Here is a 25,667-nt window from a genome sequence, read left to right on the forward strand (position 1 = left end):
TGCCTGGGGTGTCTGTGGCCACAGAGCATCAGGCAGTGGGAGAAGGTGTACCTCAAGTAACCTCAGCAGGGCCCAAATCTCTTGGAGGTGGGGTTCAATGCAACCCAGCCCTGGAGGGGAGCTTTTTACCTTGGTTATGATCTTTGGGGGGGGCCTGGTGTAAGATGTCGCAGCCAGATCGCCCTCACATCCGGGGGGGGCCTGGTGTAAGGTGTCACCCCAGAATCCCAGGTCCTACAAGTCCAAGACCTGAGCCAGACCTAGTTGACGTTTGGGGCCAGTGAATGCTGCCTGGAGCTTGGACTGTGGGGTGGCACTGCCCCCTAGTGTTCAATGGTTCTAATTCCTCCCCTACTGCCCATCCCCAGGGACCACAACCACACGCCAGGTTGTAGAGTTCATAAAATCTCTTCCGAGCCAGCGGGTTGCAGCCGGAGCTGCCAACAAGTCCAGAGACATCACCTTGGGTTCACGTGCACCCAAGGCTTTTGCTTAGTCAGCTTCCAGAGCTTCCCATCGCCGCCGGGAGCTACCAGAGCCCCCGGCGCCCCCACCTCCCTCCCAGGCCCTAGGGCCTGACCCTGACATCCGGGGTAAGGTGCTGGGGACATAGACAACATGTAATGATGTGCAGAAGCCCGAGCAGAGAGTCACATCTCGGTTTCAGCCAACAGACTATCACCTAGTCCTGAAGTCATGAGCACCATCTGAGAGCTGGGATCTGTGGAAAGGCAGGGGGCTGTTCAGACCACCATTCGTCCCTCCACCAGGGAAACGTGGGAGGCGGCCGAGGTCTCCCACACCCACTCTCCCTGGGCCTAGGCCTCTTCGGGATCTGGCTCTGCCTGACCCTGGGGGTTCTTACCACTGGGGCACATCCAGGAGCTGCTGCTCCTCTGCTGGGCAGCAGGCTCTCGCCCTCTCTCTCGTTCCTGCGTGTCGCCAGCCCCTCCTGCCACCTCTTCCTCTTCCTCTCCCTCTGAGAGGAGGTCACAGATCTGTTGCTGCAGCTCGGGGCTAATGCTGTTCTCAGCCAACACCAGGCTCCGCAAAGCCGTGGGGTAATTTTCTACCATGTCCAGCAGGGTCTGAGGTGGGGAAGAATGCGGATTTTTCAGGCCCTTTTGGGATGTCCACAGACATGTGGCCTCACCTGCACCTCCACCCCAGCCCCACCCCCCAAGCATGAAGACTTCTCACCTGAGCTGACTGGTTGGTAAGCCCCGTGCCCTCCAAGTCTAGGACCTCTAAGGTGCGGCTGGAGGCCACAGCTACAGCCAGCATCCCTGCCACATGGTCACCTGGGGAGGCGGCACACATGCACACGGTCACCACCTGTCATGAGTGGGCCTGCCAACCCTTCCTCCCCTGAGGTCTCCCCAGTGCCCTAGGACCCTAGATCCCACCGGGGGGCCAGCAAGCACAGACATTTGGTAGGCGGTTGAAAGGGAGGCTCCATGACTAGGGAGTGAACGGGTGAAGCAAGCCAGGCCCAGGGGTGGTGATGGGTAGTTTGACGTACCTGGTGGTCATCTGGTCCTCCACGTAAGTGGCTTCTCCACTACCTCACACATCCTCCCTCCCTTCTGCGTCCCCCAGGGGGAGGGGGTGTTACCATGGCCAAAAAATGGTCCCAAGTTCTTGGATGGGGGTGGGATGGTGAGACTCACAGGGGGCTTCCTTGAGCCTCACCCAGGGGGTTGTAGTCCAGATTGAGGACGCGGACCTGGGAGCTGTGGGCCACAGCAATAGCAAGGCGGCTCCAGCCCTTAGGGGTGATGCCAGGGTTGGCGCTCAGCGTCAGTTCCTTCAAGCCTGGGCAGCATCAAAGTGAGAAGCCAGGATGGAGGTCAGGCCCTCTTCAAGCCCCTCCCCTTCCCTGGATCTCTAGGGTGTCCCTGGTGGCTGAGAGCCACCCCACCCCACCCCACCACAGAGCTCCTGGGCCTCGAGAGACACCTGCCTTCCCTGCATCCCCCACCCACCGCAGGCTGGATGCCTGAGTCTCCATTCTGCTCAGCCCCCCATCCTTCTAATAAATATTCTCACACACACACACACCCATCAGAACTCTCAGCTCTGGGTCACACCCCTGCTCTCTGCATCTGGCTTTTTCATCAAGGCCACAGCAGCCCATGTCCTCAGCAGGGCCTCTTGCTCACCTGACTTGGCTCCATCTGGGGGGAGGAGGCCACAGATGAGGTTGATGGCTTCATCACCCAGCATGCAGTCCCCCAGGTCCAGAGCCACAAGGGCAGGGTGGAGGGCCAGTGCTGGGTTCAGCAAGGCCAGTCCTGCATCTGTCAGGGGGCTCCCGTGCAGGCTGGTGGGTGAGACCAGAGAGCAGAGGTTACTGCAGTCATCAGCCCTATCTGTAGGGGACGGACCCCTCCCCTTATGTGAGCCCTGGAGATGAGGAGGGCACTTGTCACAGCACTTGGGAGAAGTCTTCAGAAGGGAGCAAGAAAATTCTAGATTCCAAAAACCCAGGTGGAAGCAGAATTTGGTTTCTTTTCTGGGGCAGGGATTGGGATCCAGGACAAAGCACAGAAGTGTGTGAGTGGTGGATTGGGACTCTTCGGTGGGCAAAGCTGCAGGGGCAGGGGTCTAGTCCCCAGGGGAGGTCCTTCTTGAGCCGGGAGGGGCTGCCCCCCAAGAAGTCAATGCTGGCGATTAGGTGGGGAGGTACACGTGCCCTGCCAAAAAGGGGAGGGTAGCCCATCTCTTTTGGGGTGGGGCCGTGTGTGCAGAGTCCGGAGGTAAGGGATAAGCTTGGAGGGTGTCGTGGAGGCCTGGGTGGAAGGATGAGATGGTGTACACGCGTGAGAAACCAGGCTGGCACAGAGACAGCTACAGGAAAGAGTGTGGAGGAATAGGTGGTGGCAGGGGGCGTGTGAAGAGGGGTGCAGTGCCCGGGACCCCCTTGCGAGGGAGCGCACTCACAAGAGGGACTGGATAGAGCGGTTGGTCCTCAGCGCCTCTGCCAGCTGCTTGATGCGGCTGGGACTGGACACGACGCCTAGGTTAAGGTTGAGCTGCGCCAGGGACGTGGCCCCGGCCAGGGCCCGGCAGATGCGGCCGAAGTCGCGGTCGCAGAGGCGGCAGCCGCGCAGTGAGAGCAGGCGCACGGCGTTGTCGCGCAGGCCGCGGCAGATGTCCCGCACCTCGGCGCCTGACAGCGGCTCCCCTGAAATCTGGATGGAACTGGGCAACATCGTACCCACGGCTGGGCCTCCGGGGCCGGGGCGCGGGCTGCGGCCGAGGTTGGCGGGGCCGAGGGCGGGGTCGGGGCTGGGGTCGGGGCCTGGGCAGGGGTCGCGGACGGAGCGGGGGCACAGGCGGTGGCAGAGGCGCGGGCGGCGGCGGCCGCGGCTGAGGCGGCGGCGGCAGCGGCGGCGGCGCGGGTGAAGGCGAAGAGCGTGGGGGCCGTGGCCGAAGCCGGCGGGGGTCGTGGAGGCGCCGAGGTCGCCTGCCGAGCTGAGACCGCGCGGCGCTGGGGCCGGGGCGGACCGTGCCGTCCGTGTCTGGGGAACGGGCCGGGGCGCGCGGGCCGGGGCCGGGTGGGTGCTGCTTCGCGCTTGTCCTCGTTCCTGGCGGTCCGGGCGGCGGCTGCGGGTCCTCGGTTCAGGACGTGCGGGACCGGTCTCGGCTCGGAGGCCGCATCTGCTCCCTCCCCTCCTCCAGCCCGGCTCCCCTACCTACCCGCAGGGAGAGCCCGAGGCGGGCGGGCGGGCAGCCGGCGGCTGGCAGCAGCTCCCGCTCGGGCTTCGGCTCCTGTGCCTGAGCGGGCGGCGGGTTCCCATGGCAACGGTCGCGTCACTGCCGCTCGCCCCGCCCCCTGCCCGGCCTAGGCCACGCGGCCCGGGGTCTGCGCACACCCGGCATTCCGGAGCGGTGGGGCCGCTCTTCCCCTGGGCGTGGGCCCAGACGGTACTCGGAAAGTAGGTGGTGGGTCGAGGCCGGGGGTGAGCAGGGGTGTGGCGGGCAGAATGGAGGCACGTCACGTGGAGATGGCATTGCTTCTGCCCATTCTCCCGTCGTTCCCTCCTCCTCAGGGCCGGACCCTTGGTGTCTCCGCCTGCGGCCCATGCACGCCTTCCCGTCCTGCTTGGAGGTCCTCGCCAGGGCGCCGTAATCCGGGCCGCGCAGCACTCGCAAGAGGCGTGGGGGGAGGTCGAGCCAAGGAAGACGTCCCCGCCTGCCCCTCGCCAAGATGGCGGCACCGCCGCAGAGGTCGCAGGGGCCACGGGCCTAAGGGGCCGGGGCTGCCAGGCACACCGAGATCGCGAAGGGTTCCTGGGGCAGGAGAGCCCCAGGTAGGTGCAAGTGTTGGTAGGTGTTGGTGCGGCTCTTTCCCCAGCTGCCTGCGGCAGATGCCTCGGACCTCTCAGTACGTGTGATACTGGGGTAGCACATTGAAAGGGGGTGTTGGACCAGCGACCTGCAGTGGTAGGCGGCTGTGTTAAGGGTTTGGAACTTTCAGGAAGGGTACACTGTACGGTGCGGGTAGGGTTGTTCACTGGTGATGGGGTGGGGTCCTCACATATCGGATGACACACGGCAAATGAAAGGCACGTCTTTCTTAGGCCATTTGCTGGGAGGAAAAGATGCTGACCCAGATTTACTAGGAGAAAAAAATATAAGCATAGTGAAGGGAGGTCAAACGTCCTATTTCATTAACCACGTGATTTAACTCCTTAAGTGGAGCAGATTAAATGGGTGGTGGGGTGGATGGTGCTAGGCTTGGGTTGCGGGGAGAGTGGTTTTTAAGAGTGAACAACACTCTTGGAGAGGAAGGACAGAGTAAACTCCAGATGATAGCTTTGTTCCTTTGGCCCCAGTATAACCAGGACACTGGCAAGTTTGGCTTCAGATGTGAGCTCCCACAGGAAAATTATCCCTACCCAGTGGCCCGGGTGCATGAGGGCCTTGTAATGTCATGGGGCTGAATCTGGGCATTTTTGGCCAATTGTCATTGTTCCACTGGTGTCCCCAGAGTGAGACTGAGCCCACTCAAGCTGGGTGCTCTCCTCCATCAGATTTAGGGTTCCTGCGTTTGAGGCCTCCCTGCGGCTCCATGGGGTGGGTGTCCCTTGCCCCCAGGGACAGGTTTCATATTCAGTCTCTGCTTTCGGTGTAGTCTGGGCTCTCCCACCTTCGTCCTGCCTGGATGAGGGTAGCAAGAAGAGGACAGGTGCCATTACCACCAGTGACAAGAGAACAGGAAAGTGTACAGGAAGTAAGGTGGCAGGGAGGACCATTGGAATGGTAGCTCCAGTTCCAAACTTCAATCAGTATTTTAATTACCAAGTCTATATTTAGCAAGACAACGTTGGGGAGATAAAGAGGGAGGAAGAAGGAGGCGGAGAGAGGGCCTCAGAGGAGCTGAGCCACTTTCCGCACTGGTCGCAAAGCCCTGCAGTCCCAGCCAGGGGTTCCAGGCCTTGTGCCCTTCAGAAGGCCCACAGGCGTCAGGGGGTTGCAGAAGTGGCTACAGCTCTGAGGCAGCTGCAGACCCCATCAAAGAGACACACGCCATCAGTACTGTTCTTTAATCTTCCTCTGCTCCACAGATGGGGGAACAGGGGCCGTCCAAGGGTCTCAGGTGGGGTTAGTGTGACTGCAGGGTTACCGCGACAGCCTTGGCTGTGGCATTCAGCATGGTGGCGGAAAGCCTAGCAGCAGGGAGTGCAGCAGGGACGTCCCTAGGGACCCTCTGCATGGGCGGGATGTTGGGGCCCTCCAGTGTGTCCAGGATCCCTGAAAGAGAAGATGGAAGGTGAGCCAGAGCTGGCTGGGCACTGAGCTCTGAGCTCAGAGGATGTCCCCCCCGCCCCCCCGCTCTGCTGTCACTCACCCTCTACCACCTTGTGGTAGGCAAAATGCAGATAGAGCAGGAAGAGCATGTGCAGGGCAGCCAGGGTGCCACAGAGGAGCAGCCGCTGCGTGGGGCCCACTGTTCGTGACACCAGCACTGCCACCTAGGGCCACAGAACACAGCTTAGAGGGCCTGGCTCCAAAGCGAGCAGTGTGGAGAGGACATTGCGGCCCAGAGCTTAGAACCATCTTTGGGCTCTTCCCCCCGATTCGGAGCCCTCTGTGGGGTTCGGCCCCAGCTCTGAGCTGTTTTCTCAAACTCCCCGGGAGGTCAGCCCACCCCTGGCAACCTCTTGCCCGGCTTACCATGCGGAGGGTAGACAGCCCACCCACCAGCAACCAGAAGAGGTAGAAGAGGGCATGGAGGTGGATGTTATAGGTGACGAATAGGACAATGCAGTGCCCAAAGAGGCCATAGCCCTAGGAAACGGAATGGCGGAGAGGAAAATCACTCAGGCTGGGCTGGCCTTTGAGCTCTCACGAGGGTCCTGAGAAAGAAATAGTCCGCTGGCCGGCTCATCCCATTCCAGTGCCTGGGTGGGGCCTGGGAGAGATGCAGACCAAGGCCTAGCTATTCTTTTGAAGATTACCCTCTCCCGCCACCATGCTGGACTCCTTACCAGCAGTGCCAGCATCTGGAGCATGGTGATCTGGGCGTTGCACAGGTACGCCAGGAAGTAAATGAAGGACGAGACGCCCAGCCAATAGCCGAAGCAGGTGCCAATGGCTGTGCCCATCAGGGTGCCCTCCCGCTGTGGGGTGAAGGCTCTGCTTAGTCCTGGGAGGCCTCTAGTCTCAGTCTCACCCAGGGCTTCCCTCAGGGGCTGCTTCTACCTCACTGCACCACTGTCTCCTTGGGCAGCTTTCAACTTAGTTCAGCCACCCCCCAAAGTCCTTTGTCCAGCTTACAATAATGGTGTCAGATGTCTTCATCCCATGGAGGAGGATGGCAACCAGCGTGAAGACCAGCATGAGAGGTCCATAGAGTTCACCTGCGATTTTCTGTCAATATACCAACTTATTCAGGCTGGAGGGTACAATGGCTCTTCTGTTTAGGTCTTCCTAGGCTTTGCCTGGTGGCCCCACCCCCTGCCCTCATGTCTCCCCCGGCTCTCCCAGACATGCTACCTTGGGTATTCACCTGGGGGAAGTTGACCATCTTGATCGGGATCATGGACTCCAGGAGCCTGGGAGAGGAGAGGAGAGATGAGAGCCAAGGCGGCACTAGGCTATGAGGTTCTGGAGGGCCTGAAATCTTATTCATCTTTAACTCCAGAAAATATGCTGGATGATAAAGGGAGAAGAGGGGAGTAAAGACAGACAAGGAATGAGGAAATAAATTCCCTGTTTCTAAAAATGCTTCCAGGAAGGAAAACCTTCTGATACCATGCTCACACACATGGAAAACTCAGAAAGCCTGCCCGGGCCTTGGGAGAGAGCTTGACAATTTATCTATTTGACCTGCTCCCATTTAAAACAGACCAACAGGGGCGCCTGGGTGGCTCAGTGGGTTAAAGCCTCTGCCTTTGGCTCAGGTCATGATCCCAGGGTTCTGGGATCAAGCCCCGCATCAGGCTCTCTGCTCAGCAGGGAGCCTGCTTCCCTTCCTCTCTCTGCCTGCCTCTCTGTCTACTTGTAATCTCTATCAAATAAATAAATAAAATTTTAAAAATAAAAAATAAAACAGACCAACTTCAGAAGAGAATGCCCAGAATTCAGGGCTGTGATGGTGAAGCCCTGGAAAGGGTTTAGTAGGAAAGGTTTTACTTGAGGGAACCAGTGTGTCTCCTGTCTCTTCCTGCTCACCATTCCTCACAACACCGCCGAGCATTTTCTGCAAAAACAGCCTACAAATGGTATGAAAATTCCACAAAGAAAGAATAAAACTACAAGTCACTTTTCCCCACTCTCAAGTGACCAGCTCCTATAAATACCTTGGATTTTGGCTAGATCTTACCGCTTCTGGGAAACCTGCCCCATCCCGCCCTCTAGCCTACTCTGGGTCAGGTGTCCTCCCTGAGCTCCTGAGTGCTGAACTGTAACGGCACCTGAGGGCAAGGCTTCCATCTATCTTCACCCTGTCTTCCATGAGACAGAACCATTACAGTGCCCAGCACAGAGCAAATGCTCAGTAAATAGCTGCTAAGTGGTACTGGGTATCTGATGAGCACCTCTTAAATGACGAGCAAAGGACCAAGCCAAAATTAGATCCACTTCTCGAAAAGTCATTCAACAACTAAGCAGTGGTATTCTGGTTCAGAGACTGTTCCAGCGCTGGGAATATAAAAATAAAACAGAGACTGGTTTTTGAGGCACTCTCTGGGGAGCCAGCCCCAGAAATAAGTCAGTGCAGCACTGCTGAGGGGTCATCTGTTAAAAGAAAGCATAAAGTTCTCTAGGATCACCAGGAAAGGACAAATTGGGGATGCGGCTGAGGAATGGGGAACAGAGGAGGTGACATTTGAGCTGTGTGTTGACGGAAAAAGAGCGGTCTGCTAGATGGAGAGGAGGAAGGCAGAGCCTCTGGGCTTGGTAGCTGGTTGTACTTTGGATGAAGAACTAGGTGTGAGGAGGGTAGCTTCTGTCAGGAGAAGGATTCTCACCTGCTTCGCACCTGGGCCGGCTCCACATCAAAGTAGGGTCTCAGGATATCGATGTTGGCGTACAAGCTGAAGGCCCTGGAAGCTTGTCTTTTCCCTGCCTGCCACATCTGAAGTAAGGAAGATGGAAGTGGGGCAAGTAGGTATTGTGAGGGAGATTCTGGGCTGTAGTCCCTGTTGCTCATTTTCTGTTGGTCTTCTACATAGTTCTACTGGGTTAGACAACATAGGGTGAACTTCGACACCAACTCCAGCCCTTGGGGCCTGCCTAGATATACCTTCCCAGCTACTCGGAATCCAGTCTTGCTTACCTGATCCGCCACCTGCCGGCTCAGCTGTCCCTTAAAGCCCTTCATGCCCAGGAACTCCCCGTCCTCTTCTTCTGCAGCAGCTGCATCAGCCTCGACTTCCTCCTCCCGCAGTCGTTGATGCAGCTCGCCCATATCCTCAAAGCTGGAGCCTGAGGTATCATCCATGTTCTCCATGTCAATCACAGCTGAGCCCCCACCCTGTGAAGACAATGGCTTCTAGAGTGCAGGACCTTTCTGCTCCATCCGCATGTCCTCCTCTGTTCCCCCCCCCCCCCCCCCCCCGGTTTGGGACTTTGTTCTTCCACTGCTGGGGGTATGGCTTGGAATCACCACAGATCACGTGGCTCTCTTCCCCTCATTTGCTCTCAGAACCCTTGGTTGTCTGGCTCTCTTTCCTAGCCTGGGAAACCTATTCCTGTCTTGCATATATGTCTTTCTTCTACCTTTCTTGCCAGATTCTCAGAGGGCTGCAAAAGTGCCCATTTCCTTTGTCTTTTCCATCCCCCAAACAAGGCTGTGCACACAGCATGGTTTTCGCCAGTGCCAGTGAAAAATGCCCACTCCCCCGCCACGCCTGAACCCGATCGACCAACAAACTTGTCTCGAAAGCAAGAGCAGGTGTGTCCAGAGACACGAGGCCCTTTGGCTGGAGGACCAGTCTATCTTTCAGGTCAGCTCTAGTCCCACCGCCTTTCGTGTACACCAAGATCCAAAGGGGAGAACAAGTGTTGCAAATGGAGCAGACCTCCACGCTCCCAGGGGGAGTCCCCACAACACTTCAAGACGGCTGCCAGCCCTGGGGCTGCTAGCAACCGGAGCCTTGGGGGCGATTACCTGGATGTTTTCTTCGAACCCTCCCCATTCCGGGCCAGCCCCGCTTCGGGCGCCGCCGGCAGGCGCCGCCGTAGTTGCCATGTCCCTCGAGGGCTCCCGTCGCTGAAGCCCGCGCTACTCCCGCGCGTGGAGGAGGAGTGGGAGAGACGTGGGCCTAAGGGAGGGATATGTCTAGGGGCGAGAAAGAGAGGTGGGTTCAGCCGGAACGCAAAAAAGGAGAAACCCGGATGTTTGGCTAAAACTGACTTCCGGAACTGGGGACGTGGACGCAGGCTGACAGAATCTCGCGATGTTTAAGAATCCGGGAGGCGGTGCGTTACCACGGAGATGGAGGAGGATGGCTGGGACGCACGCGCCAGTTTGCTGCCCTAATCACGTGGAGGGGGTGAAGATGGCGGCTGCCCAGGCGGTACAAGAAATGCGGACCCGCGTGGTTCTGGGGGAATTCGGGGTTCGCAATGTAAGCCTATGGCCTTGAGCTTGAAAAGAGAAAAGAGAGTGGAACAGGGATGAGTTGGGATCGGAGTTGGGGCTGGTTAGCCCTACCTGCCCCTTCACAGACTCGTCTCTTTTTGCTCTAGGTTCACACCACCGACTTTCCCGGTAACTATTCGGGCTATGATGATGCCTGGGACCAAAACCGCTTCGAGAAGGTAGGTGGGTGGGGCTGGAGAGGGTATTAGGAACGGACCTTGTGATTTGGAAGCAGCCCTCGGGATTCGCTCGGTTCATAAGTCGTTTATTGAGCAGCGTGTTAGGAGCTCCGTGTACACGGTTTGTGCTCTGTTCGACGAACAAGCTGTTTAATCTTGAAGAGCGCGCATAAATGATTTCAGTATAATGTGGTAAACGTGGTTGGTAGCGATAAGGACAATAAGGGATGGGGTGATCCCACAGCAGCACTTAATCTAGAATGGAAAGCGGGTCAGCGGTATGGAAGATGTATTTCCTGAAGGAAACGACATCTGAACTGAGCCCTGAACAATGAGTAAAATCTGAGAAAGGGAAAGGGGAGGGGGGGATCTAAGACCAAAAGCTAAATTATAAAGGCTTTGTAAGCTGTGTTCTGGGAGTGGCCAAGCAGTTTATTATTGTTCAAATGTAAAGTGCTACCATGACTGGTGGGCAAGATCGAAGTGCATATTAGACACTGTAGGTGATAGGGAGCTTCCGAAGAGCTCTGAAGCAGATATCTGATTTGCAGCCATAATGGCTGGGAGAGAATGAATCAAAGGTCAAATAGGGCAGTCAGATTTGTGACAGGATTGCATAGAGGAGTGGAGGTTGAAGGCATGAACTAAGATTATAATCAGAAAAATAGAGCAAAGGGAAGATAGAAGGTAAATTTGGTGATTTTGATGTCGGCTGTGAGGAGGGAGTGTAAAATGACCTAGCTTGAGGAACTGCTTTAATGAACAGTGGTACCATTTACTGATGAAAAATAGGTCTGAGGAAGGGGAATGATACTATATTAAGTTTCCTGTAAGTGGAGAAATTTAGTAGGCTAGTGTGTTTGAAAGGAGATCAGAAGTGAGATAAATTGGAAAGTTTTCAGTACATGATTGTTAAAACCATGAGTGTGATTGAGGTCGCTTTGGAGAGAGACAAAAACCTGGAAGATAGTGATGTTTGTGGAGTGGGTAAAAGATCATGAATTTAGAAGGATTCAGGAGGAGAAAGAGAACCAAAAGATTGGGGCTCTGAAGCCAAGGCAGAGTTTGAAAATGGAGGGATTCTATCAATGCTGAATGCAGCAGAGGAGTCTAGTAAGATAAAGATTGAATAGTGTCAGCTAGGTTAAGGGGTGTGGAAGCGTGTTCTCTCGTAGAAAATTTCTGTGGATGGTCTAGCTAGAGGCCATATTGCAGGTGATTTTAAATGAACGGAGGATTAAAAACAGGTAAATTTCCCAAGAAACTAATAAAGGGCGGTGCCTGGGTAGCTCAGTGGGTTAAAGCCTCTGCTTTCGGCTCAGGTCATGATCCCAGGGTTCTGGGATCGAGCTCCCCCCATCGGGCTCTCTGCTCAGTGGGGAGCCTGCTTTCCTTCCTCTCTCTCTGCCTGCCTCTCTGCCTACTTGTGATTTCTGTCAAATAAATTTAAAAAAAGAAAAAAAAGAAAGAAACTAATAAAGGATTGGGGGAGAAAGGAACATCTGTGAGGGTCATCTGGCCAAAGGGAGATTCTTGGGTGAGTGAGAACATTAGGGGCAATATCCGGGGGGCGGGGGTATTGACTCCATAGAGAGCAAGCTTCATTTATTGCATTTCCTGTCCCTGCAGAACTTCCGTGTGGATGTGGTGCACCTGGATGAAAACTCATTGGAGTTCGACATGGTGGGAATTGATGCAGCCATTGCCAATGCTTTTCGACGCATTTTATTAGCTGAGGTATTTATTGGTGGGCAAGGGCGGAGTTGGGTAGGAAACTGTGCAGTCACCTTACTTAGAGAATTCTCAAGTTGCCCCTTTTAGTTTCTTGGCAGTTTTGCTGAGCATTCCTCCTGCTCATTCCTCATAAACTTTTCACCAAGCATTCTTCTAGAAGTGGTCCTCCTATGTCAGGAAGTAGGAGTAAATAGGGAGTCTATAGGTGAATGATCCTGTTTTCTTGGTCAGGTGCCAACCATGGCTGTGGAAAAGGTCCTCGTATACAACAACACATCCATTGTTCAGGATGAGATCCTTGCTCATCGGTTGGGGCTCATTCCTATTCATGCCGATCCCCGTCTTTTTGAGTATCGGAACCAAGGTCAGTGTTTGAGAAAATGAAATTGTGGCAAAATGGGAACAGTTTTCTTCTGCAGTTGATTCTGGAGTCATACTGCCTCTGTTCAGATCCTGGATTGACTACTGTAAGATTATAAGCAAGTTACTAACATTTTGGTACATGAGTTGTTGGGATCTATGTGAACACTTGCCCATGGCCTTCTGTAATTTGTCCAGAGGAGTAAATGACAAATGCATATTAATGCATACAGCATAGTGTCTGGCACCCAAATGTTCAACTGTTCTTTAAGAGCAGCCACTTCCATCTTTTGTTCAGGAGATGATGAAGGCACAGAGATAGATACTTTGCAGTTTCGTCTTCAGGTCAGGTGCACGCGGAATCCCCATGCCGCTAAAGATTCCTCTGATCCCAACGAACTCTATGTGAACCACAAAGGTGAGTGGTGGTGGGTGAGCAAGAAGGCCCCCCTTTGCTGGGTGTTAGTTTTAACTGAGGTTTCTCTGATGTGCTGCTTTCTCCAGTGTACACCAGGCACATGACATGGGTGCCCCTGGGGAATCAGGCTGACCTCTTCCCAGAGGGCACTATCAGGCCTGTGCATGATGATATCCTCATTGCCCAGCTGCGGCCTGGCCAGGAGATTGACCTACTCATGCACTGTGTCAAGGGCATTGGTAAGAACCCTGCGGGCTGCCCAGGGTGGGGTAGTGGGGGCGGCGCAGGTAGTGTGATTACAGTAGGGCGAGGTGTGACTAAGGGGCTCAGCTGAGTGGTCTTGACCAGCAAAAAACCAAGTGGGCCTCTGTTAGGGGCTTATCTAACATGAAGAAGGTTTCCCTACAGGCTCTGATTTCAGTCTACCCTCCAGGCAAAGATCATGCCAAGTTTTCACCTGTGGCAACAGCCAGTTATAGGCTCCTGCCCGACATCACCCTGCTTGAGCCTGTGGAAGGGGAGGCAGCGGAGGAGCTGAGCCGGTGCTTCTCACCTGGGGTCATTGAAGTGCAGGAGGTCCAAGGTAGGCCACTGGGGATGCCACGCATTCGGGTCAGGATCTAAAGTATATTTTCTGTAAGGGTAGCGGAAATAAAAGCTCAGGGCTCGTGTATTTAGAACATAGTTTTTCATTAGGTAAGAAGGTGGCCAGAGTTGCCAATCCCCGGCTAGATACCTTCAGCAGGGAAGTGTTCCGGAATGAGAAGCTGAAGAAGCTCGTGCGACTTGCTCGGGTTCGCGACCACTACATCTGTGAGTATCTGGGCGGGGCGGGGGTGCAGGGGACAGGTGTTCGGTGCTGCAGCTTCCTGGCGGCGTCCGGATTAGAAGCTGGCAGTGATGCGGCACAGGAGCTGGTGCCAGCACACCCGGGCTCAGGGCTCTCTCTGCTTCCCAGTCTCTGTCGAGTCAACAGGGGTGTTGCCACCGGAGGTGCTAGTGAGTGAAGCCATCAAGGTACTGATGGGGAAGTGCCGACGGTTCTTGGACGAACTGGACGCAGTTCAGATGGACTGAGCTTGCACTGGACTTCTTGGCGTGGCTGGGCTGGGCTGTCCCAAGCCAGGCTGAATATCTGGGGTCCTCACCTGCCCTCACAGGACTGCCACAGAGTCCAGTGTGACTGGAGGTCCTGGGTTTTCTGGGACAAGTCTAGCCTTATTTTCAGTTGATACATTTTGTTAAATGTGCCACAGAATGTGACCTCGTGCCTTTGTAAGGCCTTCATGTAAATAAAATCACATCCAAATAAAAACCCTTTTGTCAGGACTACCTGAGTTTTAGCCCCAAAATATGGGGCCTCAACTCCGAAGAGGTTTGGCATTATTTAGCCCTTGGAAACACTGGGTTCGGGTGTTATTGCAGGTCAGGGCCAAACCCCTCTGAAGTGTTAAGAGAAATGCCAAATTGAGGTGGTTTCTGGGGGCTCGGCCACAGAAAGATTGTGTGTGCCCCCTTACCCATCTTCTGGATTATCACAGGAAGCATCAGGTCTACAGCTGTCAAGTCACACTGCTATTAAGTGTGTCACAAGGGTGGGTGCCTGGCTGGCTCAGTCAGCAGAGCAGGTGACTCTTGACCTCAGGATTATAAATTGAGCCCTGTGTTGGGTGTAGAGATTACTTAAAAATAAGATCTTAAAAAAAAGTCACAAGGGACAGCAGCAGTTCCCTTTGGGTGATGCTTCAGAGTCCGGCCCCAGCAGCCACAGAGAACACTGGGAGAGCGGGAAGACCGGCCTGGTGTAGGTCTGTCAGGAATAGAAATCTTTTTGATTTCTGGCATACTGTTCGAGAAAGCTCAACAAAACAGGTGCATCATCAGTCATCGCTCTTTCTGTCCAGTTCCCTCAGCAGGATGTTCAGGAGTAGTGACATAGAAGCCACTGGTTTGAAAAAGGCAGAAGGGCCCTTTCTGTATGAAACGGAGATCTTTACTGACATGCAGATGTGCTTTAGAGTTAATGTTGCTACAAAAAGGTTCTATAAACAATAGAAAACTTCTAACATGAAGTCACAGGATGTTAAAAATATTACAGCACAATAAATACAACTATGCCCTCCATAGCCCCAACCAGAGAGGAGTAGGCAGCCATCAAGTTGGGAAGGAAACCTACTGAGACAGCCTTCAGAGTCGACAGGAAGCAGCCCTAAGCACCACTCAGGAAGAGGGCATGGGGTGAATCTGCCACGGAAACAGCTCCACGGGACCCCCAAGTCCTGTTTGCCTAGGTTCACCTCTCTTCAACCCTGCCCGGGTGCCACCTGCTCACAGCTGTAGCTTGAGCCCAGGCCGTTCTGCTCAGTCCTTACCGAAGCCCTTGTGTCAGTGGGCTGCATGGATGACAGGCTTCCTCCAGAATGCACATTCTATGTGGTTTCTGTATGGATTAAGACTGGCTATGGCCAGCCATGACTCAAGGCTGGGGTCCTACATTCATGTCCCTGCTGCTTACAGGGTAATCCAGTGACCTTTAGAACAGAGCGGAGCCTCACAATACAGGTTGTGATAGGAAGGCATATGTTCTTTTCTTTTGGAAATGGTCCACGAGAGAAGTGACCAGGGACCTGAAAGACCATGAGATTTTTGAAGGCACCTGGACCCAACTAGTCTGAGAAGAGACCAGTGGCTTTGCTAGCTGCTGGTCACAGACAGAGCCTAGCTGGTCTACATTATCCTCTGATGCCAGTGGCATCACATGACACTAGATGGGGTACTGTGGCTCTTATGCCTGAGTGGACCCTGGGGCTGGGGAAACCACACTGAGGGACTGTGCATGGAGTATGTGTGAGCTCTAAGGGGAGGTCAGAAAGCACTCCGGATCCTGGCCCAGCCCTGGTCCCTGATGGTACTGTTCTCGACACTGTGTCCAGAGCTTGGTGACAACCTGTACTGGGGATCCCATCAGGTGACAAGATTTTTGCTCGAAACAGAGCAGGAACTGGTCACATTCAGTTCGGCACTCAGCACCTGACCCAGACATGCCCCTGGGAGACAGGGAAGGTCCTCTGCCAGCCCAGCTGTAAAGGGGCTCAGTGGGACTTGCAACAGCCCAGGAGGAACTGCCTGGCGCAAGCAGTAGACCAAGCCCCTTTGCAACCCCGGCTAGTTGCAGTGTTGGGGGTTAGCACCCCGAGTTACCACTCTATGCAGGTGTATGGCTACATGGGGGCGGGAGGGCTTGGGGAGTAGGGCCAGTCTGCTCTAGCTTTTCTTTCTTGGAAAAGTTGAAACTCCAAGTAGAAGGGAGATAGCTGGGAAATCTAGACGAAATGGCATGAGCACGAACTCCCTTTCTTGATACCTTAGGTATCGTTACTTCTGCCCTGCACTGGGCCCCCTCTCTCCAGCTCCAGACCTGGATCTCTCTCCAGGCTGACAGTGGTGTTAAGGTGAGGTGGCAGTGGAGAGGGGCCTAGAGATTAGCTACGAAGGGGAAGAAGAGATGACAATCAAGGCCAAGGAAGAATGCCCAAAAGTCTGGTTCAGGGTTCAAAGATGGTGGCCAGGCCACCCTCCTCGTTGTCCAGCACCTCTGTCTCCAGCATTGGCTTTGTTTTTTTGAAAAGTGAGGGAAGATTCTTAATGTGAACTTCTTTACGGAACTGCTCTCCCAAGGGTTTCTGTGGAGAACAAATGAAAAGAATTGATGCTGGGCCCCGAGAAATGGGTTGTTTTAAAGATCATGACTGGGATGCCTGGGTGGCTTAGTCGGTTAAGCATCTGCCTTTGGCTCAGGTCATGATCCCAGGGTCCTGGGATCCAGTCCCACACATGGGGCTCCCTACTCAGCACGGAGCCTGCTTCTCCCTCTCCCTGCCACTTCCCTCTGCTTGAGCTCTCTGACAAATAAATAAAATCTATTAAAAATTTTTAAAGAAAAATCATGACTCCAGCTGGTCTCTGGTCTGCACAGACCCATCATCTAAAAAGACCGCAAGTGTGGGTCGAGCCAACAGGGAGCACTAGGGGAGGCATGTGACCTACCCCAATGCAGCCAGCAATGAGGCGTTTGAATTGGTCCTTCCGGCGCTTGTCAGCCACTTTCTGCAGAGAGGGGTTTAACAGCTTGCAGTCAAACTGGTCCAGAGAGTCCTTCTGTATGTCGGGGATCTGCTCCATCACAGCCCTTATTTCCAAGTACCGGGGGCGCTGCGGAATGCGGATATAGAAAACCATGCAATGACTACGGCTGGGCCCTGGCACCTTTCCCATCCCCCACCATGCCCAGGGGCAGGACCAGCAAGCTGGCAGCTGCCTGCTTTTATGATGGCCGAACGCCTGGGAGCAGGCCCTGAGGGCTGAAGCTGCAGTGCACCTCCATGCTGTTTGACTCACCAGTGCCTCGTAGATCTGGAAGGCCAGGTGCACCAGGGAAGCCATGCAGCCATCGTGCTGCCCGTGCGTCTGCAAGCCCTTCAGCACGCTGGTGAAAAGCCACGTGACGGCATCTGCGAGCAGAGTCCCTGACAGCACCTGGGGACACAGCTGTGCTCAGGGCCAAAGGGGTACCCTTGGAGAGCCCCAGCAACCTGCTTCTTCTACCGATTCAATCCTCATGACCCCAGCCTCTCATAAGGATTAAGGAGAAGGGGTAAATAATCATACTTGTTTGAGCAGAGGCCAGCAGAGTTGGGTGGTGGTCCTCTGGCAGGACAGAGTATCCTTCCAGGCAAGGGAATTGAAGGCTGTAATTAAGAGCGCCGTACAAACATCCTAGTGGGAAAGGATGAAGGATTCCAATGAGAAAATGAATACAATTTTCTGAGTAGGCCTCTGCACGAGGAGCTGGAGTTTTCATAGGTAAACAGGAATGTGACCAAAGCAGCTACTGGAAACGAGCTTATTTCCTCTGTGATCAGGCAGTCAAAAAGGAAAAAAAAAAAGCCCATAAAGAAGAGAAAACCCATGTGTAAGGAGACCTAGCTCAAGAGGCCTGGGCTTGAACACCACAACACGCCCGTGTGCTTCTGAAAGCCTTTGCCCATGCCGGCTGGAGCTTTAGGAACCAGGAACTTAACTCATATAAAACGGCATTACCCAAAAGAATTCTTTGATGGCATCATCGGCTGAGGAAAGTGGAAGCTGGCGCCATACCTGGAAAGCAGAAAACCCTCCCCTGTCCTCTCCACCCACCTCATGCTTCATTAGACATTTGCCCAGGTCTGTAAGCTCCGTCATGGTGGAGGGGGCAACCTCTGTGGCCATCATCTCTTCATCTGTAAGCAGAGAGCAGAATGTTAAGCTCCATCCTTTCAGAACAGGGAAAAGCAGGCCGCCAAGTAAGGGAGAGCTGAGTACCCCGGGCTGCCTGGTCAATGAGCAGTCCTGGGACAGCCCCCCAGCTGCCTGAGAGGGTGTAGAAGCCCCTACCCATGGCAGGTCTGGAGGTGCATCTGGCTGCAGTGTGAAAAATAGTGGGAAACAGGAGATTCTCTCAACAGTTACTTAAAAAGCTGCAAACACTGAGGATCTTTTGTGGTTGAAGTATTTGAAGACCCCACTGTAGCAGGCACGGACTTAGTTCCTGGGGATGTTAACAGGAATAGGACAAAGTCCCTTCCCTGATGGGAGTTTACATCCTAACAAGGGAAACAGGGAATACATGAAGTAAAACAATGTTAATACTTAACACAGTGTTAAGTGCTATGAAGAAAAATAGAGCAAAGGAAGTTCACAGAGTGGCTGGCTGGGGCGGCTAGTTTTTTTCTAAGTTGGTCATGGAAGACCTTTCAGAGGTGACATGTGAATGGGGGATAGGCCACAGATACAGCTGGGAGAAAAGCTATTCTAGTAGAGCAAACAGCAAGTGCAAAGGCTCTCTGGTGGGAGTACGCTGGAGGAATACAGCAAGAGGGCCAGCGGAGAGAAAAGCCAGACGGACATCCTCCCACCAGCGCAGACTGCTAGAGAAACCATTTCTAAGCGAACTGACCTGGCTACAGAAGGGACAATATTCTGGAGTCTAAGGGCCGACCTCTGGAGGACCACACAGCAGGCTTACTTACCATCTCCATCTGTAGGGGGAGCAGTACCATGGTCCGCAGTTTTCTTTGAAACACAGCACACCGCTAAAGCAAGAAAGTGGGGTTACTGGGCTTTCTGCCACCAGACAAGAGCCACCTCTGGACAATAAATCCCAAATGGTCTTCTGGGCAGATGAAATTGGGGGAAAGTAGGGCACTGTCCAGGCACAAAACCACCTTCACCAGCAGAAACAGAGGTGGTGTTTGACTGGACTGCTCTGGTGCCCCTTTAACTTCAATCAACTAGAGGAAGATGACAGAATTTTCTGAGTAGGTGACCAGGAGAGAATGGCTACTGATATATCCTTGGTCTACTATGAATCTCAAACAAATGAAATAACCAAAAAAGAAAAAAGAAAATTAGACACTTCATGTCCAAGTTATAAAAATTTTCCCATTTTGACAAAACCAGGAAGTTACTCCTGCCATTAATCCAAATTTCTATTATTTTAGAACATTCCCACATATTCTAGTCTTACAAATACAATACAGTCTATAATTCACAGGATGTCCTTCAGTTGATTTAAGGACTACCTGGTTTCTATCTACTTCATTATTTCTTAACCATCTGTCAGTAATGCTGTAAACATGCCTTAATGGGATTAGATGAGCAACCAGTTCTTTTCCCAGAAAAAATCTTCTCTACTACCCCTATGTCCCACATGCCACTTACTGATTAGGTCCATGACTTCTCGGGTTAACATCCTCACCAGTTGTTCCTCTAACATCTCTTGGGACTCTGGGTTGTCATCCGTGGTGTCATCTTCCCCACTGCAGAAAAGCAGGGGGCCAAGTTCCACAGGAGTACAAAAGAGGGAAGGACAAGAAAAACAGTGCCCCTAACCAGACCATCTGTGCTCACTTCCTTCTCCTGGCTTCCTTCGGTCTACGTTCCACACCAATGTTGGGAACGGGACAGCAACGATCTACTGAGGCAGACATTATTACTTGACTCTATCCAGTGGGCTAAATGTACTGGATCAAAATCCAAAGTGGGTAAGGATGTCTCAGCACCCTCCTAAGACAGAGTATGCCTAACGGTCACTGACAAGCCATCTCCCATGTAGGCTGAGGACGATCATAACCCGCAGCTTTCTAGCCCTGAACAGTGCTCCCACCAAGAGAAGAGAGGCTTACCACAGCAGGCTCCTCTGGTTGATGACTTGCCATTTCTGGGAAAGCCTCTGGGAAAACAAAACGGAAATAATGCTGACAATGGGGAAGAAGTTGAAACAGATAATATCTATGGTCCACTTCATGAGTACAATGAACCGAAGATGATTCCAGGTCTCAATAACAGCCTTGGAAACCCCAGAAAGTTAAACTACCAGATGTGGTCTCTAGAACCTCTCTTGCACTCATGACAAGAACAGGGTATCCCATGCTTGGAAAGAATCAGCGATACTGTAGAATGTCTTTCTGGACACTGTTCTCTACCCAGCTGGTCCTCCTGCTTAATCCCACAGTTGGGGAAACAGACCCAGAGGAGGGACTCCCCTGATCGCCTCTCCTCAGTTAAGAGGAGGTCAGGAGCAGAACTTGAGTGTGCAGGTCTTCATAGGCAACTGAACCAGTCTAGTTCGGGGGGCGGGGGGACACGCGCGCAATCCACCGCAGCAAGCAAAGCCAAGAGCAGGGGACCCTTTCGGGAACTCCTGACTTGCAAAACTCATATGACAGGCCAACCTGCCTAAGGGTCCTCTTTGCTCCCCCTTCTGACCAATCTCTTACCATGTGGAGGTAGGTGAAAAGAGGTCCAAGGATTGGAGACACCAGGGCTTCATAGTGCTCCGGGGGACAGAAGAGCACCAGAGGCTTCACAAAGACCCATGGCGCAGCAGGTTAAGAAGTTTTAGCACATGAACACAGACCCCTCTCTTTCTAAGGCACCCCTCCTGACAAGCAGCAGGATACCCCCACGGGCAGAGTCAACCCTCAAAAGACCTATAAGATGCCAAGGACATTCTGTGTTAATAGGCAAAAATCTGGGGCACCTGGGTGGCTCAGCTGGTTAAGTGTCTGCCTTCAGGTCAGGTCATGATCCCAGGACCCCTGCATCTCAGCAGGGAGCCTGCTTCTCCCTCTCACTCTGCCCCTCCCCTCCAGTTTATCTCCTCTCTCATGCTCTCTAATAAATAAAATCTTTAAAAAAGGGGGCGGGGCAAAAATCTTCAAACTTTTTTCCAAAAAGCCCTGGCTGCTGAGGAATGGATACTAGGCTGCACATTACAGGCATTTATTTGCCCAAAAGAGGAGGAACACTCTCTTTTACCTAAAGTTCTCCTTGTAACTCCAGGGAAGAAAGATACTCTCAAAAACATTAGAAAAAAAAAAGTGGGGGGGCGCCTGAGTGGCCCAGTGGGTTAAGCCGCTGCCTTTGGCTCAGGTCATGATCCCAGAGTCCTGGGATCGAGTCCGGCATCAGGCTCTCTGCTCAGCGGGGAGCCTGCTTCTCCCCCCATCCCTCTCTCTCTGCCTACTTGTGATCTCTGTCAAATAAATAAATAAAATCTTTAAAAAAAAAAGAGAGAGAAAGAGAATCCAAATGGGAATGAAGTATGAGAGGAAGCACCTGACAGGATGTAGAAGAGATTAAAAAAAACAAACAAAAACCCTTTGTCTTTCCTATTTCCAAGTGGGTCGTCAAGATTTACCCCAAGGAGAACACTTTGAAGACCCGCTCCCAGTCTGCCTTCCTATTTTCCCGCCATTTACGCCAATCTTCTCATCCACTGAATGTGATTATCACACACTCAGATAAATGATTCCATCTATTCCACACTGCTCAGCTCTGCCTCCTCCAGGGCCTGAGAGAGGCTCCTGTCTTCAATCTCCCAGCCCTTTGAGTTTATCTAGGGACTTTGGAAAGGATATGAAGCATGGGTCTGAGACGGTAGTCAGGAATATTGTTCAAGTTGACAAAGGCCGAGCTGAGGAGCTGAGTAGCCAGGTGCTCCACGGTGTAGAAGTCCTGCTGCATGGAAGGGCCCGCCTTCCCGAGGATGTGGAAACTGCAAGGGAACATCACAGCCAGTGACAAACCCCACCTTTGTCACTGCTAGCCCCAAACAGCCCAGGAATTTCTAGCCTATCTGGTTTGTGAGGTAACTTTAGCTCAATCAATAATGCACCCCTCAGGGGCACCTGGGTGGCTCAGTGGGTTAAGCCTCTGCCTTCAGCTCAGGTCACGATCTCAGGGTCCTGGGATTGAGCCCCGCATCAGGCTCTCTGCTCAGCAGGGAGCCTGCTTCCTCCTCTCTCTCTGCCTGCCTCTCTGCCTACCTGTGATCTCTTTCTCTGTCAAATAAATAAATAAAATCTTAAAAAAAAAAAATGCACCCCTCACCTGCCTTTAAGGAAACTTGATAGCCGATTTAGCCATCTTTTTAAAGACAGATGTTGGCACCCAAGATCAACAGTAGCCTTCATTACTTCATAAGGAACACAGAGTTACAACGAAGAGTCTCTTTTGGTTAGCCTGGCTGAGCGGAGCACTGGGTGAGTGAGGACAATATCTGGGGTGTAGTGTGCTACGGGATGGCCAGTTACCTCCCCATCCTACAACCAGCACCCATAGAAAAAGTCTGGCTAGCGGCCTCCAGAGTCCCATTCAAAGTAGCTGAGTGGTGAGGGATCTGAGAAAATGCAGCCCTGCTCACAATCTGACACTGTGGTCTCAGCATTTTATGCCCCGGAAGCAGACAAGTTAGGCGTAAGATGTCAAGTTATGGCTAGGGCCGAGACATACATGACAATTATAAAAAAGCAAATACAAAAAGAAAAAAAGAAAAAAAAGAAAAAAAAAGCAAATGCAAGAAAGTCAGCCAATTCATTTCAGTGTGACATTAGAATCACTGGTTTCCTGTCAAATTTTTACTTCATCTTACCTGAACACTAGAATCTACATCAGAAGTCCTATCCATGGCATTCTATACTACACATATCTAAAAAGAGAATAGGAGGTGTGTGGGTGGCTCAGTTGGTTAAGCAGCTGCCTTTAGCTGTGGTCATGATCCCAGGGTCCTGGGATTGAGCCCCGCAACGGGCTCCCTGCTCAGCAGGGAGTCTGCTTCTCCCTCTCCCCCTGCCCCTGCTTGTGTTCCCTCTCTCACTGTGTCTCCGTCAAATGAATAAATAAAATCTTTAAAAAATAATAATAATAATTAAAAAGAGAATAGGGAGAAGTAGCATTGGTTCCTTACCAGTTTTCATAGAGGGTGGAGAAGAAACGCTGCATCCTTTCCAAGACCGTTTTGTAGACAGGAGAGTCATTCAGTTCCAAGAGAGGTTGAGGTAAGCCTACAGGGAAAGATGGGTCATGAACATGCTCTTCTGCTGCCAAGGATCTTAACCTGCCGACACCCTACCACAGGCAGATGTGGTGTGGGAGTGACAAGTGCCGTAAACACAAAGCAGCTCGCCATGTCTTCTACCAAATGGAGGTGTTATGAGCTCCCTTCAAGGTGACTGCAATGTTGTTTTTGGCAAGGAAAGGTGGAAACTTTTTCAGTGATCCTGACTTCAGACTAGACCCGGGCACTCCAACTTTAGCCTGGGGTTCTCCAGATGGGACTTGTACAAAAACACAGGATGACAGCTCAAAATGATCTCTCCATAAAGCACTGGGAATGCCCACCCACCCTGCTTTTTAAGTCGTGGAACCCTTCAAGCAACACTTCATGCAAAAGCCCAACATGTAAGGCAAATCATAATGAAACTCATTATAGTATGACCGAGATCTCGAAGATCCAAAAGAGCTAAATTTCTCATCAGAGGCAGTTTTTATTTCAAGTCTTGCTCACGGCTGAAAGCTGACAGAGGGAACTGTTTGTCCATTCTAGTATGTTTTGGGTGACCATCTATTTCTATAGGAGGAATTCCTGGCTTTATTTGAATAATTGAATGGCAGGTTGAGGGAGTGGGAATGGGTGGTGAAGCAATACCTATTTTTTATAGAAATTACATTTCTTGATATTTTTTTTTTTAAGATTTTATTTATTTATTTGACAGAGATCACAAGTAGGCAGAGAGGCAGGCAGAGAGAGAGAGGAGGAAGCAGGCTCCCCACTAAGCAGAGAGCCCGATGCAGGGCTTGATCCCAGGAACCTGAGATCATGACCTGAGCCAAAGGCAGAGGCTTTAACCCACTGAGACACCCAGGCGCCCCACATTTCTTGATATTCTATTTTTATTTTCTGTAATGAGGACCTTTAGTGCAGTGATGTGAAAGGTAAAGGCCCAGGACCATGTAGACCGAGACACACGAGCTCCAGAAAGGCCAATTAACACCATTCTTTTCATGAATGTCACAGCCGAGGAATGCTCACTGGCCTGCTTACAGCCAGGTCCAGGCCCAGGTTACTGCTGGGAATGGAGAGACCCTGTGGGGGCTGTGATGGTGAGCCAGCACAAAGCTTCAGAGACGGGCACAAGGGGTAGGCAACTCTGGATGTCCCTGGCTCGAACTTCTAACCACTGCCTCGCTCTGTGTGTTCCAGCTGCATTGGGTCACTGTTCTCTACTTCCTGGATACACCAGGCTCTTTCCTGCATGCTACAGCATGTTATACCTGCCATTCTGTTTGCCCAGAAGGCTCAACATCTCTTGCCCAACCTGAGGAGCTCCCTCCTACTTATCCTTCAAGTCTTCACTAGGAGGCAGTCCTCCAACTCCTCTCCAACAGGGGTGAGGTTTCCTAATAAACACATGGCCACTTCCCTTCCCAGCACATATCACACGATTGCACAGTTACTTACTAAGATGAATAATTAGTTATAGCAACACTTGAATCAAGGTAACAACTGGGAGACATGGTTTAGAATCTATTCCTTTAAAATTTTTAAGATATAATATATATAGCTAATTAAAGCTATTTTAGTTTAACTGCTTTTAAGATTCATTTATCTAAAAGCTTAACTGATTTATCACTTTTTCCATATGTGAAAGCAGGAAAAGTCTGCCAACATCCTTCAGGTCAAAGAACCATGGTTTATTTATAAGCTAAAGGCTCTGGCACACACCTCTACCTGGAAGGGTTAACAGTGCAGAGGGGGGTGACAGAGGGGAACAACTGCCTCTACAGACCAAAGATAATGACGTCAACGCACTTGTTCCTGGAGACCCTGTAGGAACTCCACAGAGAAACAGGCGGTTGAGGTAGGGCCAGGCAAAGAGGAGGGGATGGTGACACAGGCACGCCGAAGCTGCTGAAGGAGTCCATCAGAAGTAAACTTCAAGAAAAGAAAAAAAAGGACCGATTTCTTACCTAAAATCGCAGATTTCTCCGCTTCAAGCATATCCAGAGCCTTTGTGAAAGGCTCTGCCATCTTGGCCAGCATTTCTGGTGCATATAAAGTATTGTGAGTTCTGCAAGAAACAAGGACACTATGTGAACTTTTCCTAGTCGGCCTGCAGAAGGAAAGAATGGGTTTCATCCTGTAACTCAGTGATACTACACATCCACATAGAATTTAAATGTTTCCCTGACACCAGGAATAGACTATTTGGCTGTATAGTATTCAACACCTAAATGCAATCAAGATGAGAAGCAAATCCTGAGACAGCTGGATGCTATCACGATCTAAAGCCAGAAAGGGAAATTCTTTTTTTAAAAGACTTAAAGAGAGGGAGAGTTGCCTTCTTAGTGCAGCGGGCAGTGCGTCAGTCTCATAAAGAGGCAGAGAGAGCCTGCGCATGCCACACATGTGAGTGGGGCGAGGGACAGAGGGAGAGGGAGAGAGAGAATTCCAAGCAGACTCCATACCCAACACAGAGCCCAATGCAGGGCTCAATCC

The 25,667-nt window shown here is 52.3% G+C and overlaps 4 protein-coding genes across 7 annotated transcripts in view; 1 reads left to right on the plus strand and 3 right to left on the minus strand.

Annotated features, from left to right (window-relative positions):
- Positions 1–395: 395 nt before the first annotated feature.
- On the minus strand, positions 396–3,416 carry LRRC73 (leucine rich repeat containing 73). The gene is made up of 6 exons (XM_046005694.1): positions 2,944–3,416; positions 2,163–2,323; positions 1,693–1,815; positions 1,201–1,301; positions 866–1,088; positions 396–721 (listed from the first exon to the last, which is right to left on the minus strand). The coding sequence occupies exons 1-6, from the start codon at positions 3,213–3,215 to the stop codon at positions 651–653; spliced, it is 951 nt and encodes a 316-aa protein (XP_045861650.1). The 5' UTR covers positions 3,216–3,416; the 3' UTR covers positions 396–650.
- Positions 3,417–5,536: 2,120 nt separating this feature from the next.
- On the minus strand, positions 5,537–9,843 carry YIPF3 (Yip1 domain family member 3). Of its 3 annotated transcripts, XM_046004622.1 has the most exons (9): positions 9,623–9,843; positions 8,789–8,986; positions 8,481–8,587; positions 7,019–7,064; positions 6,787–6,879; positions 6,498–6,629; positions 6,184–6,297; positions 5,858–5,981; positions 5,537–5,760 (listed from the first exon to the last, which is right to left on the minus strand). In XM_046004622.1, exons 1-9 carry the CDS (start codon positions 9,701–9,703, stop codon positions 5,612–5,614), a joined length of 1,044 nt encoding a protein of 347 aa, XP_045860578.1. In that variant the 5' UTR covers positions 9,704–9,843; the 3' UTR covers positions 5,537–5,611. The 3 variants fall into 3 exon arrangements, with proteins under 3 accessions (XP_045860578.1, XP_045860581.1, XP_045860580.1); XM_046004625.1 differs by lacking the exon at positions 6,498–6,629; XM_046004624.1 differs by lacking the exon at positions 6,184–6,297.
- A 97-nt stretch (positions 9,844–9,940) lies between these two features.
- Positions 9,941–14,102, plus strand: POLR1C (RNA polymerase I and III subunit C). The gene is made up of 9 exons (XM_046004621.1): positions 9,941–10,082; positions 10,204–10,275; positions 11,905–12,012; positions 12,241–12,373; positions 12,668–12,787; positions 12,874–13,026; positions 13,221–13,370; positions 13,484–13,600; positions 13,746–14,102. The coding sequence occupies exons 1-9, from the start codon at positions 9,960–9,962 to the stop codon at positions 13,862–13,864; spliced, it is 1,095 nt and encodes a 364-aa protein (XP_045860577.1). The 5' UTR covers positions 9,941–9,959; the 3' UTR covers positions 13,865–14,102.
- A 369-nt stretch (positions 14,103–14,471) lies between these two features.
- XPO5 (exportin 5) overlaps positions 14,472–25,667 on the minus strand; it is a 47,788-nt gene continuing 36,592 nt past the window's right edge. The window contains exons 21-32 of one of the 2 annotated variants that reach the window (XM_046004619.1): positions 25,139–25,239; positions 23,076–23,172; positions 21,748–21,884; positions 20,605–20,702; positions 20,011–20,057; positions 19,547–19,644; positions 18,856–18,918; positions 17,984–18,066; positions 17,456–17,563; positions 17,186–17,323; positions 16,835–16,999; positions 14,472–16,470 (exon numbers count right to left, since the gene is read on the minus strand). In XM_046004619.1, coding sequence (XP_045860575.1) covers positions 16,333–16,470; positions 16,835–16,999; positions 17,186–17,323; positions 17,456–17,563; positions 17,984–18,066; positions 18,856–18,918; positions 19,547–19,644; positions 20,011–20,057; positions 20,605–20,702; positions 21,748–21,884; positions 23,076–23,172; positions 25,139–25,239 — 1,273 coding nt within the window. In that variant the 3' untranslated portion in view covers positions 14,472–16,332. The remainder of the gene's footprint in view (positions 16,471–16,834; positions 17,000–17,185; positions 17,324–17,455; positions 17,564–17,983; positions 18,067–18,855; positions 18,919–19,546; positions 19,645–20,010; positions 20,058–20,604; positions 20,703–21,747; positions 21,885–23,075; positions 23,173–25,138; positions 25,240–25,667) is intronic. The other variant, XM_046004620.1, reaches the window with a different exon arrangement.

Source organism: Meles meles, chromosome 5 (genome assembly GCF_922984935.1).
Source record: "Meles meles chromosome 5, mMelMel3.1 paternal haplotype, whole genome shotgun sequence".
NCBI lineage: Eukaryota > Metazoa > Chordata > Mammalia > Carnivora > Mustelidae > Meles > Meles meles.